We start from the raw sequence: 26,530 nt of genomic DNA, 5'->3' as shown, positions 1-26,530 counted from the left end.
GGCAGCTGACCCATCTTTCTCGTAACGTCATTTCAGCTGAAACTGCGCTTCTGCTTGAACTAACAGCTGTAGTTTAATAGTGACGATTATAAAACTTGACCTATAAATTCTTACAACAGAATGTAAAGTACTGGAAAGCAGACTCAGGCGCATTTTCAAGGTCTAAATGTAACAGAACATTCTACGTAACGAACCTGATACGAAGCTAACGGGGTGGCGTTTGTCATTTTTCGGAAGAAAACAACGCAACCTGTTTTACCACGCCTGTTTAAATATGTTCACCTGGCGAGGAATCCTATTTTACGGGCCAGATATATAGCTCCACATTGGTGGGCATTCATTTATCGCTCACAAGTCATCAGGCGCATGAAAATTAAGGTAAACCTTAACAGTTCCTTCAAAGACACAATGCCTCATCTAACTGTAGTGCACTGCCGTTAACAGAATGTGATATGCAGATGCTTGGGAAAACTATTGGGCCGCTTGCATATGAGGATACCCGCCGTTCCGCGTGTGGAAACTCGTTTACTTTTCCGTTAGCAGCCATAGTTTGCTCTCTGGGCGCCGGATTTTGTTGTGTTTGCCGTCCTCCTACACCAAGCTCCAATTCATCGGATGAACGTCACGATTTTATTGTTTGCAAAAGCTTTTCTTTAAACTTGGAAAGCGTTTCAAGCTGCCTAGAAAGGAAACCTACCCACGACCTATCCAGCGTAAAACCAACAAGAGAATTCTAGAAAAGTGAGAAAGCTTCGTGCGAAAAAAAAAAAAATATTGCACAACTCTGGAAATGGCTCTAGTTGGCGGCTCGAACTTCTAAATTACAGCGTACACGTGACCCAGTCATTTATGGCTGATATTGAAGACACTCCAAATTTCGATGAAATTGGCTTTTGTGAAATTCCGACTTGGGCAGACACAATAGTTTTACTACCTTTGTACATGCCTTGCTTACTCTGTAACACTTTGTTTTATGCTTTGTTGGGGTGTACTGTGTATGGAAGTTTAACTCCTTTAATGTTGAACTACAGTACGGAGAAGCCTCTTGTTCAGGACACCTTGAAACTTCTTAAAGATAAGATTGAATTAAATTGATTCTTGGTGTTTAGCAAAATGTCTCTACTTTATATATCCTTTTCCTGGGGCCACTACAAAGGGATATCACTGGGCTCCTGTTGTGAGCACTGAGAGTAACCATAAATTTAACTCGACTGTGTGCCTCTCTCTCGGAACAGGGTGCGGTCATCATTCATGAAGTGTACCCCGATGGTGCTGCCGCAATGGATGGCCGCCTACGACCGGGCGACCAGATACTTGAGGTGAGGCACCGCATCACGCATTCCAGGCGAAGTTATGTTGAGGAAGGGAGTTTGGGAAGTCTGAGAGGGGCGTTAAATGGGGGTGATCTGTCAAGAGATAAAATACCTTCGCATTCGTTCAAATACCTTCGCATTCGTTCAAATACAGATCAGCTTTGATTGCGTCTTAACTCTTTCGATTGAAGCTCACTTGTAGCTAAAGGAAGGATTAATTGTTTAGGCCAACTTCTGTGTTTTAAGTTGCAAAAATAAAAATTTAATGGCACGAATATTTAATTTGGCTGCCGTTGCATGAGCATCGTACGACACATCACAATATAAACCCCCTGACTTCAGTGAAGTGAGTTTGGGCCTCTAGTGAGGAGAAGGAGGCAGGTTAATGGAGTTACTAATGGCCTAACTAGGATCAGTGTCTGAACTTGATGCTATGAGGGAAGTGATAGTCAGATACCAGTCAAGAACAAAGTGGCAAATGCCGCTCATAGGAGGACCTCCAGCCAATGGTGTCGGCCAATTTCCATGACGTCACGATTAATCCTTGGTTAATCCCCTTGCTCCTGCCAACCCCCTGCACATTCATGCTACCATGTTCAATGTGATTAACCACGACATCATGACAGTCGACGTGCCATTGGCTATATGGCCTCCCTTGAGGGGAATCTGCTGCTTTTTCCTTGAGTTGTGTCTGACTGTAGCACGCCACACTGTACCTGATGGCAACCACAGGTGGACCTTCTTTGATCATGGTCATTAGTCAACCTGCCTTTGCCACAACTACAAGTTGACCCCCAATCTTTGGGCAAAATGTTTTGCGCCAAGGTCTCTCGCTATGTGTCAGTAAATATGGCAGCCACAGAAAGCAGCAGTGCGAGTATTGAATAAGAATCTCACCAGAGCTAAGAGCTGTGATGGTGTGCAACAGAAATCACGACTTTATAGCATTACGGAGAGAGCTTATGACAGACCCCAAGATGAGTGATTTATGAGGGATTAATTTTCTAACATCTTGGCATGGGCTGTTATGCCTTTAGGTCTACATGATGTCTTGGTATAAACTTAATGTTTATATATAGGACAGCCAAAACTTGCCCAGGGCTGACAGTGACTGGGGATCATAGGGAGTAGAGGCCACTGGCCTGACGACAGTAAAGGCGAGAAGCCATCAGAGAGGCAATGATGTGGCGCACTTGTGCAGGTGAATGGCGAGGACTTGCGGGAGGCGTGCCACGAAGCGGCCATCGGGTCACTACGGCAGACTTCGTCTGTGGTGCGCATGCTGGTGCTTCGCGAGGAAGAGCCGCAGCAGGACATTCTGAGTGTGGAGCTGCACAAGAAGGCAGGGCGCGGCCTGGGCCTGAGCATTGTTGGTCGACGCAACGCTCCACGTGTCTTCATCTCTGAGGTGCGTGCTTTCTCTCTCTCCCACTCCCCCTAGCCTTCTCAGAGGCTGTCCTCTTTGATTCTCTCTTCAATTGCAACTGAGAGTCTAGCTGAGCTTGTCTTTCATTGGCTCAGTAAGAACTCCCAGACTAGGGAGTTTGTTTCAGTGCTTGGCTGCAGTTGCGAGAAAAGACGAAGACAGACTTCCAGCTTTAGTTAGAAAGTCAGAGAAAGTAAATTTCTATCATCTTCACAATGTATGGCTGGATTGTTTCTTTTGAGATACACAATGAAGTCTGCAAATTTGCCTTATCTAGCTCTCTCAAATAAATTCGAAGGTCTGCGCTTGTTTGTGTAGTGTGTTACCTTTCCTTTGCTTTTGTCTTATTTGCGCAATCGAAACCAAGCCTCACTGGTTCAGTTGCAAAGCATTCATGCCTAACAACAGCTGTAACAACAGCTGTAGCGACAGCTTGGCACTGGCAAGCAGCCAGTACCAAGCTGCACTTCAACTGCCAGAATTGGCGCTGCACGCTCGCAGCACCTAAGCGGTACTGCCGCAGAACTTTATACAACTGGTGCAGCAAGTGCAGGTGAATCGAATGGACCTAAGGACATTGCGCATACTCTGCACCGCACACTTTGTGGTCACTGAATTGAACTGCACATACTCTGCGTCGCATGCTTTGTGGATGCTCAAACAAAGACACTGCGTCGACTGCGCATCGTGCTCTGTGAGGTCGCTCATGCAAGGACACTGCGCGTATTCTGTGTCACACACTTTGTGGCTGCTGAGACTAGGACATTGCAGATATTGTGTGTCATGCACTCTGGGGTCTCTCAGGTGCGGACACTGCACACTCTGCATCACATGCTTTGCGGTCACATAGACAAAGAGACTGCATGCCCTGTGCATAACGTGCTCTGGAGCCATTCAGCTGAGGACACAACGGGTATTATGTCACAGGCATTGTTGCTGGTCAGACCTGGACATTGCAGGTACTCTGTTGTGCACTCTGGGGTCGCTGAGGAGACTGCAGGTAGTCTGCATCACATGCTTTGTGGTTGCTCAAACAAAGGCACTGCACATAGTGTGTGCCACTCACTCCGGGGTCGCTCAGCTGAGGACACTGCCTATGCTCTGCATTGCATGTGTTTTGCTTGCTGGGCATTTCGGCAAGAACACTTATTTTACATCGTTTAAGAGCGTACGTTGTTGGGCTTGTCGGTCAATCATGGTAAATAAAAGGGGGGGGGGGGGGTACTGCGCACAAAAAGACACGGACAAGATGATAACACGACAAGCGCAGTTCTGCCCAGGTCTGCGCATGTTGTGTTATCTTCTTGTCCGTGTCTTTTGTGCGCAGTACCCCCCTTTTATTTACCACTTGTTTTACAGCATGCCATCTGCGCATGCGGCGAGAAAAGTGAAGTGGTGTGTGTGTGTCCCGTGCAGGTTGTGCGTGGCGGAGTGGCCCAGCTGGACGGCCGCCTCTGCCAGGGGGACCAGATCCTGGAGGTGAACGTCCACAGCCTGGTGGGTGCCAGCCAGGAGGAAGCGGCCGCCCTGCTCAAGACCACCATGGGCCGCATCTGCTTGAGGGTGGGGCGACTGCGCCGGGCACCCTCCCAGCGGGCCACTCAGGTGTCCGTCTCGGGCTCAGACTCGTGAGTGGATGCCCTTTTTTAAAGCCTTTAAGCGCTCATACTCGCAGCCATGACTCTGTCCATCCGTCCGTTACACCTGAAGTGAAAGTCGGAACTAGTCGTTACTAGTCACAAGTCATGACTAACCAGTAATTACTAACCATTAATGACTAACTAGTCTTGACTAATCAGTCATAACTACAATACTAACCACTAATGACTAACTAGTAATTTCTGATCAATGACTAACCAGTCATGGCTCATTAGTCATGGCTAGTTAGTCATTGATCAATCATGACTAGTTAGTCATCGACCAGTCATCAACTAATTAGTCGGGACTAGTAAGTCATTAACCGATCATGACTATACTCCGTTTCATACATCAGGTGCAACGCTGCCAAAGCTAGCGCTCCTTTTTGCGCAACCTGCATCCGTGACACAAAATAGTGCGTTGCTTGTGGTGAGCGGAAAATAAGAAATGCTTTGCTGGCACGATTCGTGAATAATACTTTTGTCATCAGAGTGACAAAAAACGCTGCTATTGCGAGCGAATCGATCGAGATCTGTGATTTTGTATTTTGCGCTTCTCGTATTTTTCCATTTCACGTTTTCGCTGTCTCCGCAACCCTGGCCGTGTTTACTCTTTCCGTCCGGCTCCCTTTCACTTTTGAGAAAAGGGCGTCCTGCTCAGCGGCCGCGGCCACCTCTCCTGTACGCATTTTCGCGAAGGTTCGTGCATCCAAGCTGTCAAGGCACTCCCGTACCAGGATCCGTTTTCCGGAGAAGTCTGTTCAGGAAGTACTGAGCGCTGTGAGCGAGGACACCGGAGTATCTCCCCGTACCGTTGCCAAAATGAAGGCGGAGCGTCTGTGTTGGCCTTTGGCGTCTCCGAAGAAAAGACCTCGCGACGTGAAGATATCCAGCTCGCGAACAGTCAAGAATGACAGCTTCACAGTCCATGCCATCCGTCTGAAAGTGCACAGTATGTACGCGAAGAGGGAAGTCCCAACACTGGACAGTGTGCTAAAGGCTGTCAATGAGGACGACGACCTGCCGAACTTCAAGAAAACGACGTTGTGGAGGTTGATGAAGGACATCGTACTCACATTCGAAAAAAGAAAACGGAACCTTGCGCTGATCGAGCGAAGTGACATCATTGCCTGGGATCGCAGGTACCTGCGGGTGATCAATGCATTCCGAGAACATGGCAGGTACGAATCGTTCCTTGCTTATTTTCTTACGCAGCACGTTTAGACTCGCTTCACATAGAGCTTGATGTTAGCGTTGCAACCTCGTAGTCGTAACAGTGATTGCTGCTTGAGAATGACACATTTAAAGGAAATCGTCTTAACCACGTTGCTGTTGCGGACCTTTGGCGCAGAGGTGACGTTTAACGGCCAGTTTTGCGCTACATTTGGGTGGGGCACGTGTCTGCATGGGTCAGATTTAATCACTAAATCCGAATTGGTGCGGCAAGCAAAAACAACAAAACTGCCAAAAATGTCGTAGCACAGCAATGGGTAGTGCCATCTCGTCGTCTCCGTTAGGAGCGAATAAACACCCACCTTAGACTGCCCGTTGCTCCAGTGGTGCGAGTTACTGGCGCTACTGCTGCGAACGTTGGGAATTTTTGTTCGCAGTCGCCGCGAGTGAAAAGATTTCAAACGTGGCCGAATTAGTCAAGTAACCCATGCAAACATACAGTGAATATAAACTGGCTACCAAATGCCGCCTGGGCGCGAAATATAATCCCGAACAAGGGAGCAATAAAGCCGAGATAATTATTTTTCTCAATTGTCTTTGAGCGGCTATTTGTGCGACAGTGGTCAGCAGTGTGTTTGTTGCAGTGCGTTGCCTGCTTACATGCTGCAGTATGTTTGCGTACTTAATAGCATTAACTCGTGCACTCGGTTGTTTCGCATTTACAGGTGCATCATCTACCTAGATGAAACCTGGGTCAACGCAGGGCACACAAAAGAAAACGTCTGGCAGGACAAGACTGTGAAGTCATCTCAGGATGCTTTCCTGAAAGGTTTAACAACGGGATTGGCTGCGCCTTCGGGCAAGGGGGCCACTGGTTGCTTCCAGAATAAACCATTTCTCGCAAGCACTGCGGTGTCAACATTCTTTATTGTCCTGTCTCTTTTATAGAATATTTTTTCCTAGCGTTGTACAACTTTTTCTGCATTCTTACTTGACGCTCCCACACCCTGGAACTCTTTTTACCTGGCTGCATGAAAATGCTGCCTGAGCAGCTTCTGCTCTTCAAGGTGAGCAGGGAAATAGAGACAAGTTGACTTGCCTCTGTATTGCCTTCATATACATTTGTGCACGACAACAAATCTGTAACTCTTGAGGCAGTGCTTTTTTCTGTCACTGTGTGAGTCAACACTATGTTCTAAATTTAACACAACACAGGAAACAGGCCATATCGAGGTGGTGTGTGTAAAAATATTTTGACCCATCAGTTTAAAAATACTGCTCTTTTTCCGCATGTAATAGCCAAGTTATAGAGCTATTTTCAATGACAAAGGAAAACGCGCTTTGCTTAAAAACGAAAGATACCTTAACAAAAACAAAAGAATTGCAGATATGCACAAGATAGTTACGCATACACAGTCAGAAAATAGGCGATTAAGAAGTCTAGATTATGTTTTCTGCGCTCCTGTATTCTAAATTCAAACCAGCATTCTAAATTAACAGACATCTTGCTTCTCAACTTTGCGATCAGTAAAAAATAACTGCTCTCGCCAAGTCCTTCGGGCTACTCTACAGCACAGTGCCAAAGTCAGTCCCAGACTCTTGGCGAAGACTGGATCAGCCGCTAACCGGTTGCTCAGAACAATTCATAACATGCCAGATACCTTAAGAGAGGCCCACAAAAGAGTGGGTTCCTCGGCAACAGCGAAATCTAAAGTTGCACACGGCCACTTGTTAATTGGGCCACGGCGGAGCACTCACCACTGTGCTTATTAATTAAACCCGACGAATGAACGTCATCTTTCGCTCAAATCTCTAGCTTGTATCTAAAAAGCATAGTCACAATGCTGCAGAATCGGGAAGAAAACCGCCACTGCTGACCAAAAGCAGGTGCGAGCTCACTGACAACGAATTTCAGACAGCTCACATTAACGCGGTATGCATCAAAGAATAGATGCATGCATTTTTTTTAGAACATGGCATAATATTCAAGCGATTGTGAACAAAACAAGATTTCTGTATCAAGTCACGCGAAATGCAACTTGCGATGAAAAAAAAAATGTGCGAAAAAAAAGAAAGTTTCACCACGTGGGATTTGAACCCATGCACCCCCATTGCGGCCTGTCGACACTCTGGGGCGACGTGTTAGACCACACGGCCACAGGACAGCGCGGAGTGATACCAACTCTTTATTTTGTTTTGCGGACTACTTCCGTAGCCTTCACAGCGTTGCACATGATGTATGAAACGGAGTATAGAGCCGCCGCGGTGGCTCAGTGGTTATGGTGCTCGGCTGCTGACCCGAAAGACGCGGGTTCGATCCTGGCTGCAGCGGTTGAATTTCTTTGGAGGAGAAATTCTAGAGGCCCATGTACTGTGTGATGTCAGTGCACGTTAAAGAACCCCAGGTGGTCGAAATTTCCGGTGCCCTCCACTACGGCGTCTCTCATAGCCTTAGTCGCTTTGGGACATTAAACCCCATAAACCAAACCAAACCAAACGATCATGACTAGTTAAGTCATTAACCAATGACGACTAGTAGTTAGTCGCGGGTCATGACTAATTAGTCATGGCTAGCTAGTCCAAGTTGCCTCATAGCCGCCTCGTGTGTGCCTACGGCCGTGCAGCCAAAGTTGCATGAAAAGGCTTTCGCCTCGTGCACTTCAGATCGTCAAAGTGCCCTCTGATTTCTTTTTTCTTTCTTTATCTCAGTGAGTTATTCAGTCCACCAATCAACTAACCAATCAGCCAGTCAATCAAAACCACTTTTTTCTCCTTCAATATCAATCTGGTAGCCAACCCAACGATAAGAAACTTCATCAGCCTGCTAACCAGTTAATCAACCAGTCAGTTAACCTAAACCTTTTTTTCTCTATCTCTGTCAGTCATTTCACAAACCACTTAATTAATCAGCCATTCAAAGTCAGCTATTTGTCCAAGGAGTTGTCGCTTAGACGCATGCCGCTGTGTAAATACCGTTTTTACTCACGCAATTTGCACATTTTTTTGCTTTAAATTACGGCTTCCAAAAGGGAGTGTTGAAATTTTCTGAGCACATCTTAAAAAGCTCTGCGAATGTCATAATGCGCAATATGTACTGTATATTGCCGCCTATTTGTCCCCCCCCCCCTTACTTGCGCCTCTCGCTGGCCAAAAAGAAGTTTGACTTCAAATATAAGACTGGCTGCAATTCCATGTACGACCACAGTTAAATGCCATTATAACGAATTCCAAGTTGTCCTGCTACTTATTTGTTGTGGCTATTACTTCACTATAGTTGCAGGGGATCTTGCCCACAAATTTCACGTGCCAATCGGCGTACCTACGTACGGCCATGTAAACTGAGGACGACACAATTCATGTTGTGTGCGGACAATGTGTGTTGGCACTTCCGTGGCCAGCATACACATTTTGGACGGATTCCCTATTGTAACGAAATTGCAGCTGTTCCCGTTTTTGCAGTGGCCCGTATCGGCTTCAGGATCTAGAAAGCGAGGCTAAATATTCAGAATAGCTCTTTCCCTGTAATATACAGCTTTATTCCTTTGGGACATGTTTCCTAAGTGTTGAAGCCTGTCCGAGCTCCAGAAGGAATGAGCGCACATTGAAGAGGGTAGAGTGTGTTCGGCTTATTTTCAGCTTTATGAAACAGCTAAATGAAGACTTGAAGGGTGTTATGACATCCGGATTCTTGGTTGGGTTATGATCAAGCACTCTTCAGTTTCAATAGCAGGGTTTCTAAGCTTTTCTACATGACAGGTTCAAATGTCCTCTGCTAGAATTTGAAATATTTTGGAATATATATCTGTGGAAATTGATGGAGATGTATTGAATCTCTCTTTTCCTGCTGCCAAGGAATCTCAAGGTGAGCCATACTTCACACCTAATAGGCTAATATGGCAGGGAACTTAATGGCTCCGGCTGCTTTGGCTCTTTGGCTGCTTACTTAGCACGAAGTGTTGGTTTATGAAATAAACACTCAGAAATACCTTACATTATGCTCTTATCGTTTCTTTATGTGATAATTATTTATTATCAGTTATCGCATATTATCGTGTTTTTGACATCATTTATGTCTTGTGGAAGTGCCGCATTTACACGAATACAATGTGGCTACAAAGATAAAGCGAGTTTGATTCCATGTGAAAACTAAACCTTTCCGTATCACTGCATCGTCTTTTGCGGCTTTAGTCATTTAAGAGGCATTAGTTAAGAAACGCGCGCAACGAAGTCAAGCGCGGAAAAACCGCCTACGCAGTTCTCCTGCGCCTCCATTTCTTGCCGCCCCCGTGCTTCGCGTTGCCGTGTTTCGAATGCACGCAAATTTCTTCCCTTTTCTACCCCTCACTGCACTTTTTCTACCTGCCCCTTCTCAACGAGCCGCGCAACCTTCTTTCCACGTTCATAGCCTGCTTTACTATTTCCGTGCGCACCGCGCACTTTGTCTCACGGCTTCAAGGTCTTCGAAACGTTGGCTTTTCCTTGCGACTGCCGAGCCCAATGGTAAAGCCACTTCAAAGAGCGCATTGGGTATCTATTTGCCTCGTGATCCTAGACTTCGCGTCTTCGGTGATGTTATCATTCCACGGGAAGTACATTACCATGAGCAGACGCTTTTTACTGTAGCCATTTCTTTGAAAAAAAAAAAGCTTTACTATAACAAAAAAAAAATGTACAGTCTATGAATGGCGAAATGGGACCGCAGCTTCACTTTACTGTATCCAACTTTTTACTATAACCTAGATTACTATAGTGAGGTTCTATTGAAGGCAAAATGGGACCGCAACTTCAGTTCACTATATCCGAGTTTTTACTATAACCTAGATTACTATAGTGAGGTTCTATTGAAGGCAAAATGGGACCGCAACTTCAGTTCACTATATCCGAGTTTTTACTATAACCTAGTTTACTATAGTGGGGTTCTATTGAAGGCAAAATGGGACCGCAGCTTCACTTTACTATATCCGAGTTTTACTCTAACCTAGTTTAATACAGGGGGTTCTACTGTAATTTATTCGGTGAAGTAGAAATCCATTCTTCAAATGCAAAGCATAGTAAATGCAGCATGAAGTTTAGCAGGTTGGTTACATTTTCACAAAGATATCTAAGCTCACCTAGTACAGTTCAAATAACCCAGCTCACGCTTTCTGCTTTTTCACCATTTTCCATCCAGCACTGCTAACGGACCCATGACTATGACCCTGGAGCGGGGCTCAGAAGGCCTGGGATTCAGCATCGTGGGCGGTGCAGGGTCGCCGCATGGCGACCTCCCCATTTACGTGAAGACAGTCTTCGAAGAAGGCGCCGCAGCCCGCGACGGCCGCCTGCGTCGCGGCCACGCCATTCTGTCCGTCAATGGCCACTCACTCGAAGGACTTTCGCACCAGCAGGCCGTCGAACTGCTCCGCGACGCCCGCGGAGCCGTCGAACTTGTCGTTCTTGACACCTCAGTCTTGGAGACGGCAGCCCCTAGCCCCGCGCAGAGCCCGACGACCGCCGGCATCCCTCTTCACCACGGCCGATCCTTTGTCGTGACGGCGGCATGGACGCGCATCTTAGAGTTGCTTCGTTTGCACTGTGCCAAGTGGTGAAGTGTGACTGTGTGCGGCAGTTGCCACTAGATGGCGTCATGTGACGGCAAGTGGTGCTCGTTTGTTGCCGGTGAGGCTATACGCAGACTGCTTTCGATGGGCAAAAAGACTCCACGGGAAAAAAAGAAGCAAAAAGAAGCCACTGCCCTCCCAACGCACTTGGGAAGTGTTTTTTTTTTCTCGGCAAACAGACTTGCCTGTGGTGCACACATTTTCAAGGGTACAGCTTGCTTTCTTTTCCTTTCTGGTCTTTTCCCCCATCCTCATTTGATCTTCTCTTAACACTCCTACAAACACAACCTTTGCAGCTGTGTCAAGCGTGCCTTTATCCATATGGACTGAGGTGAAAAAAACAGTGCGTCACTTCGTTATGTGTATGCGACGCACGCGAGTGTGCGAGCTTTCTTTCCTTTTTCTTTGTTTCTTTTTTCTAAATCCGGGCAGGTTCCCGGTCTCTGCAGAAGCCATGGCTTTGCGGGTGCCATTGCAGTTGTGTCATTGCCCCCATTCAGCATTTTCTTCCCTTTGTTGTTTTTCTCTCTCTGTCTCATTGTCGTCATTGTAGGTACCTTGCATACATTCTAGTTTTTTTAAAACCTCTTAAACTCTTGTTTTTGTCAAGACATCGTCACAGTGTACCATCGCATCATCTAGAAACCAGCGCCGCGGCAAAACGGAGGAGTGGTGGAGGAGTGGCTATCGCATTGTTTCCGAGTCTTCGAGGAAGTGTTTCTCTTGTGACAGGCCACGTGCCTCTCCTGGGTTGCTTCTCGACTGTTCTCGCTATTCCCCCTCGCCCTCTACTTTGCCACTGCTAGGGCAGCTACTACTTCCAGACGTATGCAAGGGTCCTCACTGCATAGAAGCTAAACAAAAGCCTTGTGCTGGCGACGAGAGCGAAGCGTCGGCGCAAGCGGTCTCAAGTTCGCTCGCCGATGCATCGAGAACAGGCGCACTCCAAGCGACCATACTAATCATTCTCGGCAGAGGAAGGACAGGGGAACTGTACGAGGCCTGAGGTGCGTTGTTGGCTTAACCAAGAGTTTTAACTACTTCTCGGACGGCAAGAAGTGCTTGCACCCATAGCATTTTTTTCGCGCGCTGAAATGTGAGGTATAGACTTTTTTTTTTGTTCATTTGTTAGAGATGCCGCGTGGGACCATTGCAGTTGAGTCAGTCAGTCCCTCCACCACCGATGAATACGTTGTTGTGACATTTCCCTGGTCGGTGGGCGAACAGGCCTATCTAAGCGTACGGCTCATTATTATACTTCTCTACATCACAATGTCGTTTGTATTCCCCTCAAGAAGGCAGTTTGTCATTAGAAAAGCGGTGCATGAGAGGGTTGGCAGGGAAGAAGAAGGGGCGAGGAGGTAATTTTGGAGTGCTCTGGGGCATAGCAGAGCAGCGCCGCCTTTCAGGCCATCACCTTGCAGCTTCGCACTCGATGGGACCAAAACCAAGTTGCACATGCCGAAACGCGACACCACACGCAGACACACGGGATACACTCGGAAAAGTGCACCCACGCTGGTGACCGCAGGGAGGCAGCAGCAGAAAAACACCGGATCCTGCCCCCGAATTCACCAAATTTAGAAACAGCTGTTCGCTGAACAGTCTTGAGATCCCCTATCACTTGTCTTTATATTTTTTGGCGGGATTCGAAAACCTCGGTATGTAGCCAGAATCGGGCCCAGTTGTGCATCTGGGATGGGAGCACATGAAATGAAGGTGCACATGCGTCGTGTATATATTTTTTTCTCTTGTTTTCTTGGAAGCAGTCAAGGACCAAGTATATGTAGGCATTGTATATCGTATCTGCCACTCAAGAAGCCCAGGGAATACGTGTCACGAAAAAAAATTAGCTTATCACGTGCGTGTTTCTTTCAAGGAGCAGATCTAAGGCGTGTGGTGTTTCAAACTGCAGACCGTTTTTTTTTTATTTTTAAGAAGCAGCAGGACTAACGTGTAGTGACAGTAACCCAAAGCTGTGAATGCAGCGCTGTTTGGCATAATCTCAGCGGCTCTGCCATGTTGCTTTTTACTATCTTGCTGACTGTTTTTATTCCAGATGTGGTAGGCATACTTGATGTGTGATACCTGTTAGGTTTCCCTGTGCCATGAAAGGAGAAGCAGGTCAGGTGCATTCTCGTAACCTTGAAGGCACCTCAGGAAAGGTCCCATTGAACGCTTTTACACTGCTTTCATCAGCACAGATTTCATCCCTTGGAGATTGCTGACTGCATTTTGTTGTTTCCTTTAACTAGTTGTGTTAGTTGACCCTCTCTCAATGCGTCTACAGTGTCAAAAAAGAACTGGAAGTGGCAGCGTTATTCTCTGCCTCTTGTCCACACAAACAAGACAAATCTGCACAGATAACTTCATGCGGGAAGCCAGCATAGCAGTAGCTGTCGGACCATCACTGTTTTTAACGAAGGCGGCATGTCTGATTTTGAGCGCTTATCCCCCTGAGAAATACCACCTGCATTTACACTCTAAACGGTAAGGAGTAAATAGGGTGCAAGCTGTCTTCTAGTGCACACCCTTTTATATAAAGGAGTGTAGAGGATAACTTATTCCCTTTTTACTCCCATATAGGCATACTTATGTTTAGAGTGTACTTTTGCTGTCTTGCTTCTTATGCATGTGCCACACGTGTTGCAGTTATACTAGCTCCATTTTCTGCTGTCTTTAACAACACTCTAGAGGATGCTCTCAGGCAGAATGTGTGTGCACTGCTTTCTCAACTTTGTTCTTGGTACGAGGAGAATACAAATTAAACCGGCAGTGCCATCTAGTAATCACCCAATGGGCATTGAAACTCCCCTGGATGTCCTGCGGATGTTCAGGATGTCTTCAGGACGTCCTAGGGAGATCCAGTGGCCAGCTTTGTTCTTGGTACCGGAGAATACAAATTAAACCAGCAGTGCCATCTAGTAATCACCCAATGGGCATTAAAACTCCCCTGGATGTCCTGCGGATGTTCAGGATGTCTTCAAGACGTCCAGGGAGATCCAGTGGCAATCAGGCAGTCTTTGTGCACCGTCTAGGTGTGTTGTTTTAAGCACTGCTGTTATTTCTAATTAGTGCAATACGCATTCACAGGACGTGCACTGGTCACTTCAAGGAGGCTGCACTTAAGTAGATTCTCCTTGCTGCTTAGAAGTTGTGGAAAAGATGTTTTGTGCGAAAATGGAAACATCCTTACCACTGCACCCACTGCGGTTTAACTAGAATGTGCGCATGCTTTTGTGATGCACACACAAGCTGTAATTAGGCTAAGTCTATAAAATTTTGTGAAACTGTTCAGAGTGGCAATGCAGCATATACTAACAAAGCAAAATCTCCCTCGCATCCCTCGCATCCATCAATGCTTTGTGAAGAGGGTAATGTTCAGGTCGGACATTCGAGCAATCGATGTTATCAAATGTTGTGATGTGCGTTGAGAGCGTTCGCCAGAGCATCCTCTTGGCCGCATTTTATTTGGAGGTGTAGTTCTGTTGCATTGGTAGACCTTTTTCTGTTTTTCTGCAGTCGAACGCATAGCTCTACATAAGTATGTTTGCAGTGTAGCAGGTATATATGAACACATTTTCTTCTTTTGTGGGTGCACTCCACCAGTAACTAGGCACACTCTGCTGCTGCTATGACATCTATATACTCTCAGGGGAACATGCTGATGCTGCTGTTTTATGCTTTAGCCTGGTATTATAAAGAGCTGGTACTGATTGTTCAGTAGATCAGCATTTTTGTGCTGATCCGTTGTACACTAGCATTCACTAGCATGTGGTGGCCGCCTCATTGGCTGAAGAAAATAAACTGAATAAACTGCGGAAAAGCTCCAGTTGCTGCTGGTTGGTGAACCTTCACTGCAGAATTATCTAATGATGGGCACGGCGGATGAAAATTCAATTAAAATAAAAAGATACAGATGGAGCAGTGGGCTTCAGTCAAGTACATATTGCTAGCGGATGTAATTTACAGTAACAAAGCCGGCCAAAATTGCAAGAAAAACTACTGGATGTTCTGTTGTGCGCGCTGTTTACATATGCCTAGGCCAGGCCTTATGTGTGGCTTTACAGGAGAAGTTTCAGGAACAATGCTTCTCAATTACTTTCTCTGTGACATCCTGTTCTGCCTGCTTATTGCTGTGCTTGGCTGTAAGGCACTTGGCCATAGGTGGGCACCAGGTTTCATCTTTATTTGTTGTGTCCAGTGATTAGACTGTTTCGAGTACCTTTCCAACTGAAAACAGTTCACTGCTGCGCCTATGGGAGTAGGTCAAGTGTTTCAGGGGAATCTCCCAAGGTGGAATAGGTTCGTAATAAACTCCCTATTGCTCATTAGTATCCACCAAGTGCAGCCATGACTAAACAAAGGAAAGCTATAAAGCTTCTACATTTGTTGATCAGTTTGCTCTTGCCCTATAATATGCTAGCCATACCTGGTTAGCTCTGTTGGTAGAGTGACTGCTTCGGTGAGGCAGTGATCCTGGGTTTGAATCCCAGTCCAGAATGAATTTTTCTTTAACTACGTAGTTTCTTGGGAAGCTGTATACCTTTCCTTTGTAGCAGTATGGCTACAAATGCTAATGGTGAATGCTAATGGGTAATTACTCTCTTACTACCGATGGGAATAATTTGACGAGCCTGGTGACAGCAGTGGGTGCTGCAAGCAGTAATATTACAAGCAGTTAAAATGTTTAAATGTATTGGTCTCTTTTGGTAGCATATTGTCAATCATTTTTCTTTTGCTTTGCTGGTTTGGCTGAGAGCTGAAAAAATTAGAATCATATACAGCTGTTTGCCAAGCTTTTTGAGATGTAGCACATGCAATGAGAGGAGGTATACAGTGTGCTACGTTTTTGGAAATGATGCTACCTGTTAATCAGTTAAGAAAGGCTGAGGAAGTTCACTATTACTCCTGGATTTGGACAATTCACCTGGCACAGTACGCAGTGCTAATTTTTGACTCTGGAGTTTGATGTTCGTGTGACGCACTTTCATATGAAGCATGTGCTCGTAAAGCATGCAAGTTCCACATCCTGGCTTGTGGCCCACTCTTTTTCGTTCACTTTGACAGTCGTTGCTTTCTAGAGGCGGTCGCAAATTTTTCACTCGCGGCTGAAGAAATGGCAAGGGTGTACCCTTGCAAATTAAGGAGGAAAGGCGAGCCATTTTCCTCACTGGTCGGTCCCAGGACAATTTGTTTCTTTTTTTCTCGGACCAAGTTTGCTCCATGGTTAGCATTTTGCCGGATCTCCTCATGGCGTTGTGCGGGCGTATCTTTCTCTCATGCTTAGGGAGAACTGCCGGCCTGTGCGTGCTGTTCGCGCCCACCACGTGGGGCGCTGCGGCGGCGGAAGTGTCGGGTTCACTTCCTGTTGTTCCGCGCGCCTTTTCCACGGGAAGGCAATTTAAGCGGCGCCCTATCGGTGCTTTCCCTTCTGTTCTGTCGAGCCGCACTGTTTATATGAGGAATTGTTGAATGCCAAGGGGAAAATAAACCAAGTGCATATACTATTGCAAACTAAGTGTGTGGTTTGTGTCTCCGGTTTGCCTGTAGCGCCATCCAAGGCGAATATCTCGCAATGGACCCTACTTGGAGGGATTTACACCAGTTGTAGCATGACGAATACTAACCTGTGCTGCGAACAGAGATTTTCACCGAGTTCACTGTTGCGGCCCTTATGAGACGACGCATGCGTCACTTGTTTGCCTGCCTGCCTGAGTGTAGCTCCGCTACAACAGTTCCCAAAAGAGGACGCATTCCTGTGAACTGTGAGAACAGTGCCCGCAGCTGCATGACTGATGCTGAGTCAACTTCGGACCCGCCAAGCTGAAATCCACATGCACCCGCTTGCCAGTGATGCCTTAAAAGCATATTGTGTGGTGATAACGAAGGACTTGCATGGGGCATGGCTCACGCCAACAGTTGCGAAGTCGTCACGTTTGCCCAGGCATTTGCCACATAAACCACGTGGGCTGGTCAGCGAAGAATCGGGACTTGGAAGGCTTAGGAAGGCTGTAAGCAAAAGATGTGATTGCGGTAAGGGAAAAAAAAACGCGTGCGTGTGGTTCAGTTACACAGGTTAGGCCTAACAAAAATAGACAGGTAGAAGGGACCAATAAATATAGTTAAAGAATGCAGCGCGAAAAGAAAAGGACAAACGAAGTGGACAGGATGGTGCTGTCCACTTCTTCGTTTGTCCTTATGTTTTCGCGGTGCATTCTTTAACCATGATCACTGAGCAACAAGCCCAAACAGCCTCTTTAGTTAATAAATATAGACAGGAAGGTTGGAGTGGTGGAGAAAATAGCTCGCGACAGGGATTCAAAACGGCGACCTATAATCGCGGACTGCTTAAAAAAAGGGTTTCATGCGCGGTTCGGGTGTCCACCAAGATAAGTGAGACTGTTACTGCACCAATTCTTTCCTCAAAAAAAAAACTAAATTTTCGATTTGTCCAACGGTCAAGGCGTCGCGCCGATCGGGCGATGGCCTTCCGTGGACCCCCTGACAGCGCTGCAACCTGCAACACGATGTCGCGTTCTACTCTCAAAGGCGAAGCTCAAGCGTCCTCTAAATTTTTTAACAGTTCCTATAGAACTTAATGATTTGTAGCGATGTCCATTTTGGCTTGATTTCAATTTCCCCCTCTGATCAGTTCATATAATTTTCCTCCCGGTTTTCTTGACAGCAGTGAACTTCTTCAACACACAGGAAATGAACACGGCACGCTACGAGGACTAAGAAGTCTACCATTAGATGAACGGCACTGCGTTCATATCGGATTCGAGGGCACAGAGGCAAAACGAACGATGTGTTGTTCCTGCGACCTCCGACCAACGGCCCTGCAGCGCCGCCCTATAGTTTCATTGCCAGCAGTCGGAGGTTTCCAGGGGCCTGCAGCAGACTCCAGCCTTTCAGCTGCAGCAACATGGCTACCGTCTAACCCGTCGCCTTTCGCCCGTGGCTGGCGCTCCTGTGATTCCGAACGATGTCACCTTGTTTTCTCTGATCAGAACACGATCATCGTCTCGCCGCAGTCACCATTGCCTATACACATTCGGCTGCGGCGACGGGGGTTCCCGAATGCACCGCCCGCTTTTCCTCTTGTGCCTTGCCGACTACGGTGGAGTCCATCCCCGAGCGTCATCAACATTTGCAGATTGAAGCCGACAGCGACCCTGCTGATGCCACATGTTGCTGCAATTGTCCCTACCCGCTGCTGTACTTCCACGTCGGAGTCCAATGCGCGGGTCTGTTCTTAGCGGCGACTTCAGCGAAACGAGACACGTCCGGCGTTCGCCTGTCCCCGTACGACCTGCAGCCCAAGCAAGGAGGACATCCTGGACAACGCCAACCGCGAGCGGTCTTTGTTAAGGGTCCTGTAGCGATAGGCGACACCTCCAGCGGCCGCCTGTCTCCGTACGACCTGCAGCCCGAGTAAGAAGGACCTCCTGGACGACGTCAACCGTGGGCGGTTTTCTCGGGTGCTGTAGCGATAGGCGACACCTCCAGCGATCGCCTCTCCCCGTACCAGCTACAGCCCGAGAGGACCTCCTACACAATGCCAACCGCGGGCGGTCCTCTTCGTTACGGGTGCAGTAGTGATAGGCGATACCTCCAGCAGTCGCCTGTCCCCGCACGACGTACAGCCAGCGCTGGATTAAGGGAGGGGGGGGGGGGGGGGGGGTCTAAGGGGGCTGCAGCCCAGGGCCTCACCTCGGACAGCAGGAGAAGGGGCCCATTTATTCTAACCAGCTGCTTAGTATATGGAACCACGGGCAATGGAACTTCGAGCGACACGTATGAAGCGAGAAAACCGGAACGAGGAGAGCCCCCACCTAATGTAACTTCGTTTAGCCTAATCAGTTGGAGAGAGCTTGTCGAGCTGCAAAAACAGGAATCCCCCGCTACCTCGGAGGGGCCCCCTTTCTTACGACGCAATATATGCGTTTGAATACGCTTTGTGGAAGGGTTTTCATGATTTTCTGTCAATCCCCCCTTCCAGTGACGTCTGAAGGTGTAGTGTGTTTGAGAATCCTGACGTCGGCATAACAGGTGGGACTCGTGCCTCGCCACCAAGAATTCTGTTGGGACTGCTTTCATAACCGCTGAAAATCCACTAATTAATTTTTATACACACACATGCATACATCCGATGTAAAAAATACTTGCTTTGCGCCCTCTGAGATCTGGTGCAAAGCCCACAGTTTGCATCTGTAAAACCTTGATGCACAGTCTTTCTACTGTGTCAAGCTACAGATTTGCAAAGAACGTCACCCAACAGTGAAGCAAGAGCATTGCGTTTTGCCCCCAAAAATAACTCTTTAATACAAGAATATGATAGTAGACTCCCACTAAGACGAACTCAGTTAAGATGAATTCTCAGATAAGACAAACAATATGAGACCATTTGGTTGGTTCCCCGAAGGATTGTATGAAAAAGCTGCGCTCAAGGTGAACTGTCTCTTAAGTGAGTTGGTTAAAGGTGCACTAAAGAGCGCTCTGGAAAACTTCAATTTCGCAATTATTTCGTTCCATGAACAAATAGTTTCAGTCGTAGACAACACGGCTGCAAATGAAGGTTTAGGTTTGGTTTGGTTTGTTGGGTTATTTTACTTATTTACAACATAAACAGAGAGACCAAAAGTCGGAAATGAAGCTCCCGACACACAACAGTTTGCGGCTTAAATGCAGTTCATATTCCCCAGGCACCTAGGTAGGGAATCCGGTAGCTGGTCGATGTCCAATGGGACTTTAGCCTCCTCATAGGCTCCGCCCTCCCTACGTTTCCGCGCACACACCACAGAAACAAGTGCTGGCAAGGAGGAACTTTGGCGCCCTGCAGTCGCGAACTCTTTGGTCTGACAAGGGGAAGCTTTGGGCCAGTTGGTCAGACATGTTGGGAAGGAGGAATAACCGCAAACTTGACAGGACTGAAGATCGAGAAGAGGACAGGACGAGCGGTAACTAGCAACTGAAGTTTATTGAAAAAAGACATGTTGCAGCAAAGGTTGCATCTGCGCATAGCGTACGAGAACTGAGATAGTGACACGTGGAACACACAAGATAATTAATGATATACATCGAAACGAACAAGAAACGAACAAAAAACAACAAAGAAATGCCCGTCACAGGTTTAACAGAAACCGGGTCTCTTTATCTAAAAGCGCCACGGAAGGCTCACTCACACACATATCAAGCCCAAGTTTGCGCATGTGTGCCGCCTCTAAAATCTCTCTTTCGAGCCTCGACCTGCCCCTTCCGATGATGGTGGCTTTGTTGAACTGTGGGTAGCAGCCATCGCATTCCCTGCAGTGTCTCGGCAGATTTGCGCCATTATCAGGTTTCAAGGAGCGGAAGTGCTGTCGCAGCCTATCGTTTAGACATTGACCTGTCTGGCCAACGTATACTCTGCCGCATCGCAACGGGAACTGGTATACCACATCAGTGGCACAGTTGACATATCTGTGCTCATGCTTCGTCGTGCACGCGACCCTGCGCTTACCTTCCGCCACACGCCCGCAGAGCTGCGATAGCTTGCAAGGGGCTGAGAAAACAATTTGAATGCCTTGCCTACCTGCCACCCTCTTGAGGTTATGGGCCATCTTGTGCACATAGGGGACAACTTCAAGCGGCCTTTTGTCCAGAGGGATCGCCTCCTCATGGCCACGCACCTTGTTCCGCAGTTTCCACAACAGAGATTCCGCCACTGCTTGGAGAACGGGTGGTGGAAAGCCTGACTGCAGGCTTTGGTCTGCCGCGGCCCGACCAGGCCCAAAGGGTCGTTGGCTGCTATGCGGTGATCCTGCCGTTTTGAAACACGAGATCTGACGGCTCGCACCGGTGGACTCTTCCAAGCTAAGAGATGGACAAATCAGCCGTGGAGGGACAAATTTCGCACAGATACGACATTTGGTCGTCAGAATTATTTTATACAACACCTGGTTTTCTGCTTTTCCAAACTGAAAAACAAATCAGGCTTTGCTAGCTTCTTTGAAGTCCCACAGTCTCACTTTGTGCTCCGGCGGCCACTAGGAAAGCGAAACACTCGTTTATGGGTTTATGTTTAGGCCAAATCAAGTCCGGCTATGCGGGACGCCATAGTGGGGAGGCTTCGGATAATTTAGACCACCTCGAGTTCTTTAAAGTGCACTGATATCGCATAGTGCACGGGCCTCTAGCATTTATCCTCCAGCGAAATGTTATTAGCCAGCTATTATCGTGAGGACAACAACATCACGGCGACGCTCATGGTTCCATACCACTCGAGCGAGTAGTCCGCATCGCCATCTGCAAGACTGCTCGCTTTCCCTAGCAGCCGTCCTTCTTGGATCTGGATTGGATGGCACGAATTGGTAATTTCGGAGCCTATAGCGTACTTGTGCCGTTTGTCAAAGGGCGTACAAGGCGCTCGTGAACGGGAAGCCTTATAGTACTGTCACACTCGCGCCGGACTTACTTCTTATTACACGGCTTATTTCTTATTCAAAGACAACACAGGAAACTCTTGGGAAAGTGCATAATACTTGCCAATTAATGCTCCAAAGCTAGACAGAGGACACTGAACGATGCCCTGCTGCGGAGTCCAGGTTACTTTTGACCACCGGCAGTTTTGTAATGTGTACTGGTACTCATGCATTTTGACACAGTATTGTTATGAACTTCAATAAAACATGGTGCGGGGCTAGTTGGTCATTCATACTTGGTGGGAAGACAGCGCAAAAAACGACAACCACAGGGGAGGACAAGCGTTCTTTTGTACAATATTGTTAAAATGCATAAATGCTGTTGTCGTTGTCGTCGGCATTAAGAGAAAAAATTCCGGTGGCCCACCTGTCACTAAGTCACGTGACCTTGTGACGTTATCACAGCCTGGATCTCACAAGCCTAGTTGCTGTGTATGAAACAGCCGCTGTTCCAAACATAGCCACCTGCTGTGACAGTGGCACGTCACTTAACCGCTCCTCCACTATGCCAGGGTCGGTAGGAGGACTTCCTCCGTTCAATAAATGTGAAGTATGGAATGGCCAATATTGCATACTTGGGCATGTAGGTAGAACCTAGGCGACAGAGAAGGAGTACTTGTGCGAGAGGGATCAGTAATGCTATTGCATTGCATTCTTAAGTGTAGGTTAAGCGTTACATTAGGCCAAGGAACGTATAGTTTCCGTGGCTGTGAAGTGATATGCCAAGAGAACCCTAGGCCACAGAAGGGACCCATTTACGCCATCACATCATACCCTAAAGGCGGAGCTTAAGTGTCCTGTCAGGTTTTTGACCCTAGCTAAATGCAAATGGGCATTGAAACCGTGGTGTGGTGCTCGTCAGCTAAGTGCCTCAGCCGCTGAGCTTTTGTGTAACCATTGAATTAGGGCGCTTAGCTTGTACTAGCTAAGTATAAAAAGCCTCCTAGTAATCAACTTGCTTAACTTTGTTTTCTGGTGGCAAGATGCATTAGACTGTTTCATTTCGATCAAGTTGGCTATCCACTGGAGAGAGAACTTAGAGCAGTCAGAATAATGACCACAACAGGAAGGCCACTTCTCATTGTACTTCCGGTGGTTGACCTTCTTGTCTGTCCTGCCTACACTTGTTTCATCAGGTTCCTGATTATATGGTTCTCCACAGGGCGCGTGGCTGTTTAATACTTGGATCCAAACCCCGAAGTGCAAAAGAAGTACGCCTTCAAGTTTCACCGTGCCAAAGACAGCAATGGCATCGAGCTCATCTACCCTGTGAACGCCATTGCATTCCACAACTTGTACAACACATTTGCGACGGGAGGCAGTGACGGCCACGTGAACATCTGGGACGGCTTCAACAAGAAGCGTCTCTGTCAGTTCCACAAGTACCCATCGAGCATTGCATCCCTGGCTTTTAGCCCTGATGGCTCGCTGTTGTCCATTGGTTCTTCATACCTCTACAACAGGGCGAGTTTGGTAACACACCGCCCGACGCCATCTTTGTGCGTTGTGTCACTAATCAAGAGACAAAGCCGAAATAACTCCATTATCACTTGCTTGTTTTTGTTTTATTTTTTCTTATTCAATAAACATGAATGCTTAACTGAGAACGCCTGTACTGTCTACACCTCAGCACCCCTTTTAAAGTGGCCTTGTGAATTGTTCTTTTTCCGTTTAAGCTTTTAAACAACAGACATTAGCTGCATATGGAAAGTGTACAGCTTGGTTGATTTCAAGGAGCAAAATGTGTTGTTAGTAAGTGGAGCTCAATGTTCACAGTACTTTCATCCAATATTTTCCTTGTTTGCATTAACAGAACTAAAATTAGAATATCGAAAATTCGAACTCGCCCGAATCGAGCTTTTTGTTCATTCGAACTGACGAATTGGCCTCGTCTAAATTACGTGCATCTCAGTAAGGAAAAATGCCGAGTAAGTTGAATGAATGGGTGCCACTGTTAATTCGCTCAGTCTGAGCAGCGATTTGCCGTCGGGCATCCACAGCCCAGAGGTCGCGCGTCAGTAACCAGGGCAAACGATTGCATAAGCTTCCACGCGCAGTCTGCTGCGCTGAAATTGGCCATGGTTCCTCGGCGGCAATCGAAAGCTCCTCGCGAACATAAACGTAAGCCCAGCTGTGCTGCTGAGAAACGTAGCAAAACATTTTAAAATTCTATTTTTTGGGCATATAGAGCGTTTCTTTCCGCATGGTAAGCGGCTTTGTGCAAACCCTCGCACATTGACTTACATTAGAGGAGTGAAGACTGTCACCAGCGTCGAAATCGCATACACAGCCAGTTTAAAGCATTAGTGTGCTTTAGAACACTTGTATCTCACTGAAACAATGTTATTGATTTCTGTCACCAATATCGGCAACTGTTATTTTGCTGGTTGAAGACTAGGGTGACTCGTAACCACATCGAGGCACACAATTGTGGACGTGGTGTCACTGCCGCTGTTACCGTGGTAGCAGTCGTAATTTAAAAAAATACATATTTTAAAGGACGATAGAAAAGCAGAGCTAAATCTAACGGTTTACTTGCAGTGGGCAAACAAAAAAAGTCAGTGGTGGGAATGCTGCGCCAATTGCGCAAACCTGCGCCTTTGCATTAAATCTGATACATGCTGCTATGAAGTGCCGAGGGGCTGCACATGCGCAGAAAGGCTGAGCGCAGTTTTAGTGTCCTTTGTTTGGAACGCCTTTGTCAGTGATTGGCTTACACCCGCCGCGGTGACTCGGTTGTTAGGCGCCCGCCACTGAGCCGCAGTACCCGGGTGCGAACCCGACCGCGGCGGCCGCGTCTCAGTGGAAGCGAAATGCGTAGGCGCCCGTGTGCTGTGCGATGTTAGTGCACGTAAAAAATCCATAGCTGGTCGACATTATTCTGGAGACCTCCACTGCGGCACCGTGGATGCACAATACCATAGAGTAACTCATGGAAGCTCAGCTGACGTCGCAGGAGCAGAGGCTCCGGACGACGTAAGCGGGACTCCACGAAGCCTGAGGATATTAGGGACGGAAACTCCCTCGACCGGGTAGTTTTGCCGGTAGAAATCCGTCAATGCATTAGAGTCGGACCACTCCCTGCCCAGTGGGCACTGAAAGTCCCAGGGACGTCCTGCGGATCTTTAGGATGTCTACAAGATGTCCAAGGGAGGTTTAGTGCCCATCGGGTAAGAATGTGCTGGTGGGCTGTCACGATGGACGGAGAGGCCCAAGGCACAGCTGCTCAGAGAAAAATACTCGGGGGGATGGAAGCACCGTGTTTGTGGATGCAGCGTAATGTAGCAGCCTCGGCAGTTACGCGAGCAGAGTTCTGATGGCTGAAGAGGATACTACAACGCTGGGAATTACTCAGGAAGGCGCCAGCACCATTCTTTGCGATTCCAAGACGGTCCTCCGCAACTTTGCGCGAGGGCGAATCTCCGCCACCGAGTACCACGATGTCAAAAGGCAGGAAAGTAATTGGCCTGGTTTGGGTCCCGGCTTGGGCTTGGGCAGGGCATGTAATGCGAAGGCAAGATAACCGCTGGTCCTTAAGGGTAACGGAGTGGATTCCAAGAGAAAGCAAACGTAGCAGGGGATGGCAGAAAGTTAGGTGGGCGGATGAGATTAAGAAGTTTGCGTGGATACAGTGGCGGAAACTGACAAAGGACAGGGTTAATTGGAGAGACATGGGAGAGGCCTTTGCCCTGCAGTGGGAGTAGATAGGCTGATGATGATAATGATGATGATGATGGGTCCCGGCTTATGCAGTGATCCCCGTGAACGGGGTCGCTCACCAATACGCTCGAGGTTTTGTCAGCCGTGCTGGTGAGGAGGACTGCGACGCGCGGGCCTTGCGAAGCGAGACGCTGGACAGCTGCCAGGCCATTGCGAGTTATTACAGAGATCTTGGGGCGAGTCTGCCTCCCCCGCATTCGTCGCTCGGCCGAGGTCAAGCCACCGCGGGGAGGCGACTTCAGCGCTTGTAGTGTCTCCCCTCTTGTTCTGTATTTTCTGTCTTAGTTTGCGCTGCTTTCCACCATGAATTCACACCAACTAGCCCAAATGTCTGCTTTGCGACTGCAGACGCGGTCGCTGCCAAATTCGCGGGTCAGTGCAAATATATTTCTGATCTGGTAAATCCTTACTGCCAGCGTTGCAGCGAACTAGGAACGCTGGATCAGATAATTTGGTATTGCGTGGAAGATCTGCCTCCAGCAGACCTGGTTATAGCTCCCTCAAAAGCATGGGAAGCATGCAGTCCAAGGCCTTGGCAAGAGTGCAAGAGGTAGCCAAAAATATTTTTCGGGGGTGTTATTCGCCGCCGGTAAAAAAAGTAAAAGAAAGCCTGCGCCCAAACAGTATCGTAGTCCGTAGAGTTAAAATACTTTTAATTGCTCTAATAAAGCCGGACGGTCCGTCGTTTCGTTCACTCTATTATCTACATAAAAATAGGAGTGTACACAGGATTGCGAGGACTTGATTCATAAAGAACATGCGTAAAGAACGAAAAGTCGCGGCAGTTTTATATACTTTCATGTGATTTACAACAACACAAGAACTTCTGCTCAATAACAGTCAGTAACTGCGAATGAATGGCATTTGTCAAAAATACTTCATGCGTGTGAACCTGCGCCCGGCCGCAGAGGCGCTTAAAAAAACCACTCTTTATTTTCGTAATAGTTTATGATCATATGAGGACAACTCAAAGGATGAAAAAGTAGGCTGACGTGAAGAGGTACGAACTGTGCCTACAGTTACTAAAAGGAGTGCCATACTTCGTGCGGTAGCGAAGAGGTGTGATTCTTCTCAGCAATAAGTTCCGCGTACTATTAGGCCGTGGCAGCTACCACTGACCTTGAGCGGCGCGCCTAGCGATGTGACGTCACAGCTGCAAGAGCAGGACTCCAACTTGTGCCGTCGCGAGGCGAGG

The 26,530-nt window shown here is 47.6% G+C and overlaps 1 protein-coding gene across 1 annotated transcript; it reads left to right on the top strand.

Moving 5' to 3' along the window:
* Nucleotides 1–1,133: 1,133 nt before the first annotated feature.
* On the top strand, nucleotides 1,134–26,472 carry LOC149366370 (inaD-like protein). The gene is made up of 6 exons (XM_089570587.1): nucleotides 1,134–1,319; nucleotides 2,515–2,721; nucleotides 4,156–4,367; nucleotides 10,720–11,045; nucleotides 22,817–23,079; nucleotides 26,434–26,472. The coding sequence occupies exons 1-6, from the start codon at nucleotides 1,281–1,283 to the stop codon at nucleotides 26,470–26,472; spliced, it is 1,086 nt and encodes a 361-aa protein (XP_089426713.1). The 5' UTR covers nucleotides 1,134–1,280.
* The last annotated feature ends 58 nt before the right edge of the window (nucleotides 26,473–26,530 follow it).

Source organism: Amblyomma mixtum, chromosome 1 (genome assembly GCF_055824585.1).
Source record: "Amblyomma mixtum isolate Tamu chromosome 1, ASM5582458v1, whole genome shotgun sequence".
Lineage (NCBI taxonomy): Eukaryota > Metazoa > Arthropoda > Arachnida > Ixodida > Ixodidae > Amblyomma > Amblyomma mixtum.
Note: the sequence above shows the minus strand (reverse complement) of the source record. Positions and strands in the feature narration are given on the sequence as shown.

Coding starts and splice junctions, on each gene's coding strand:
- LOC149366370 (XM_089570587.1), top strand. CDS start 1,281: ATGGATGGCCGCCTACGACCGGGCGACCAGATACTTGAG. Junction 1,320..2,514: donor CGGGCGACCAGATACTTGAG/GTGAGGCACCGC, acceptor GCACTTGTGCAG/GTGAATGGCGAGGACTTGCG. Junction 2,722..4,155: donor CACGTGTCTTCATCTCTGAG/GTGCGTGCTTTC, acceptor TGTCCCGTGCAG/GTTGTGCGTGGCGGAGTGGC.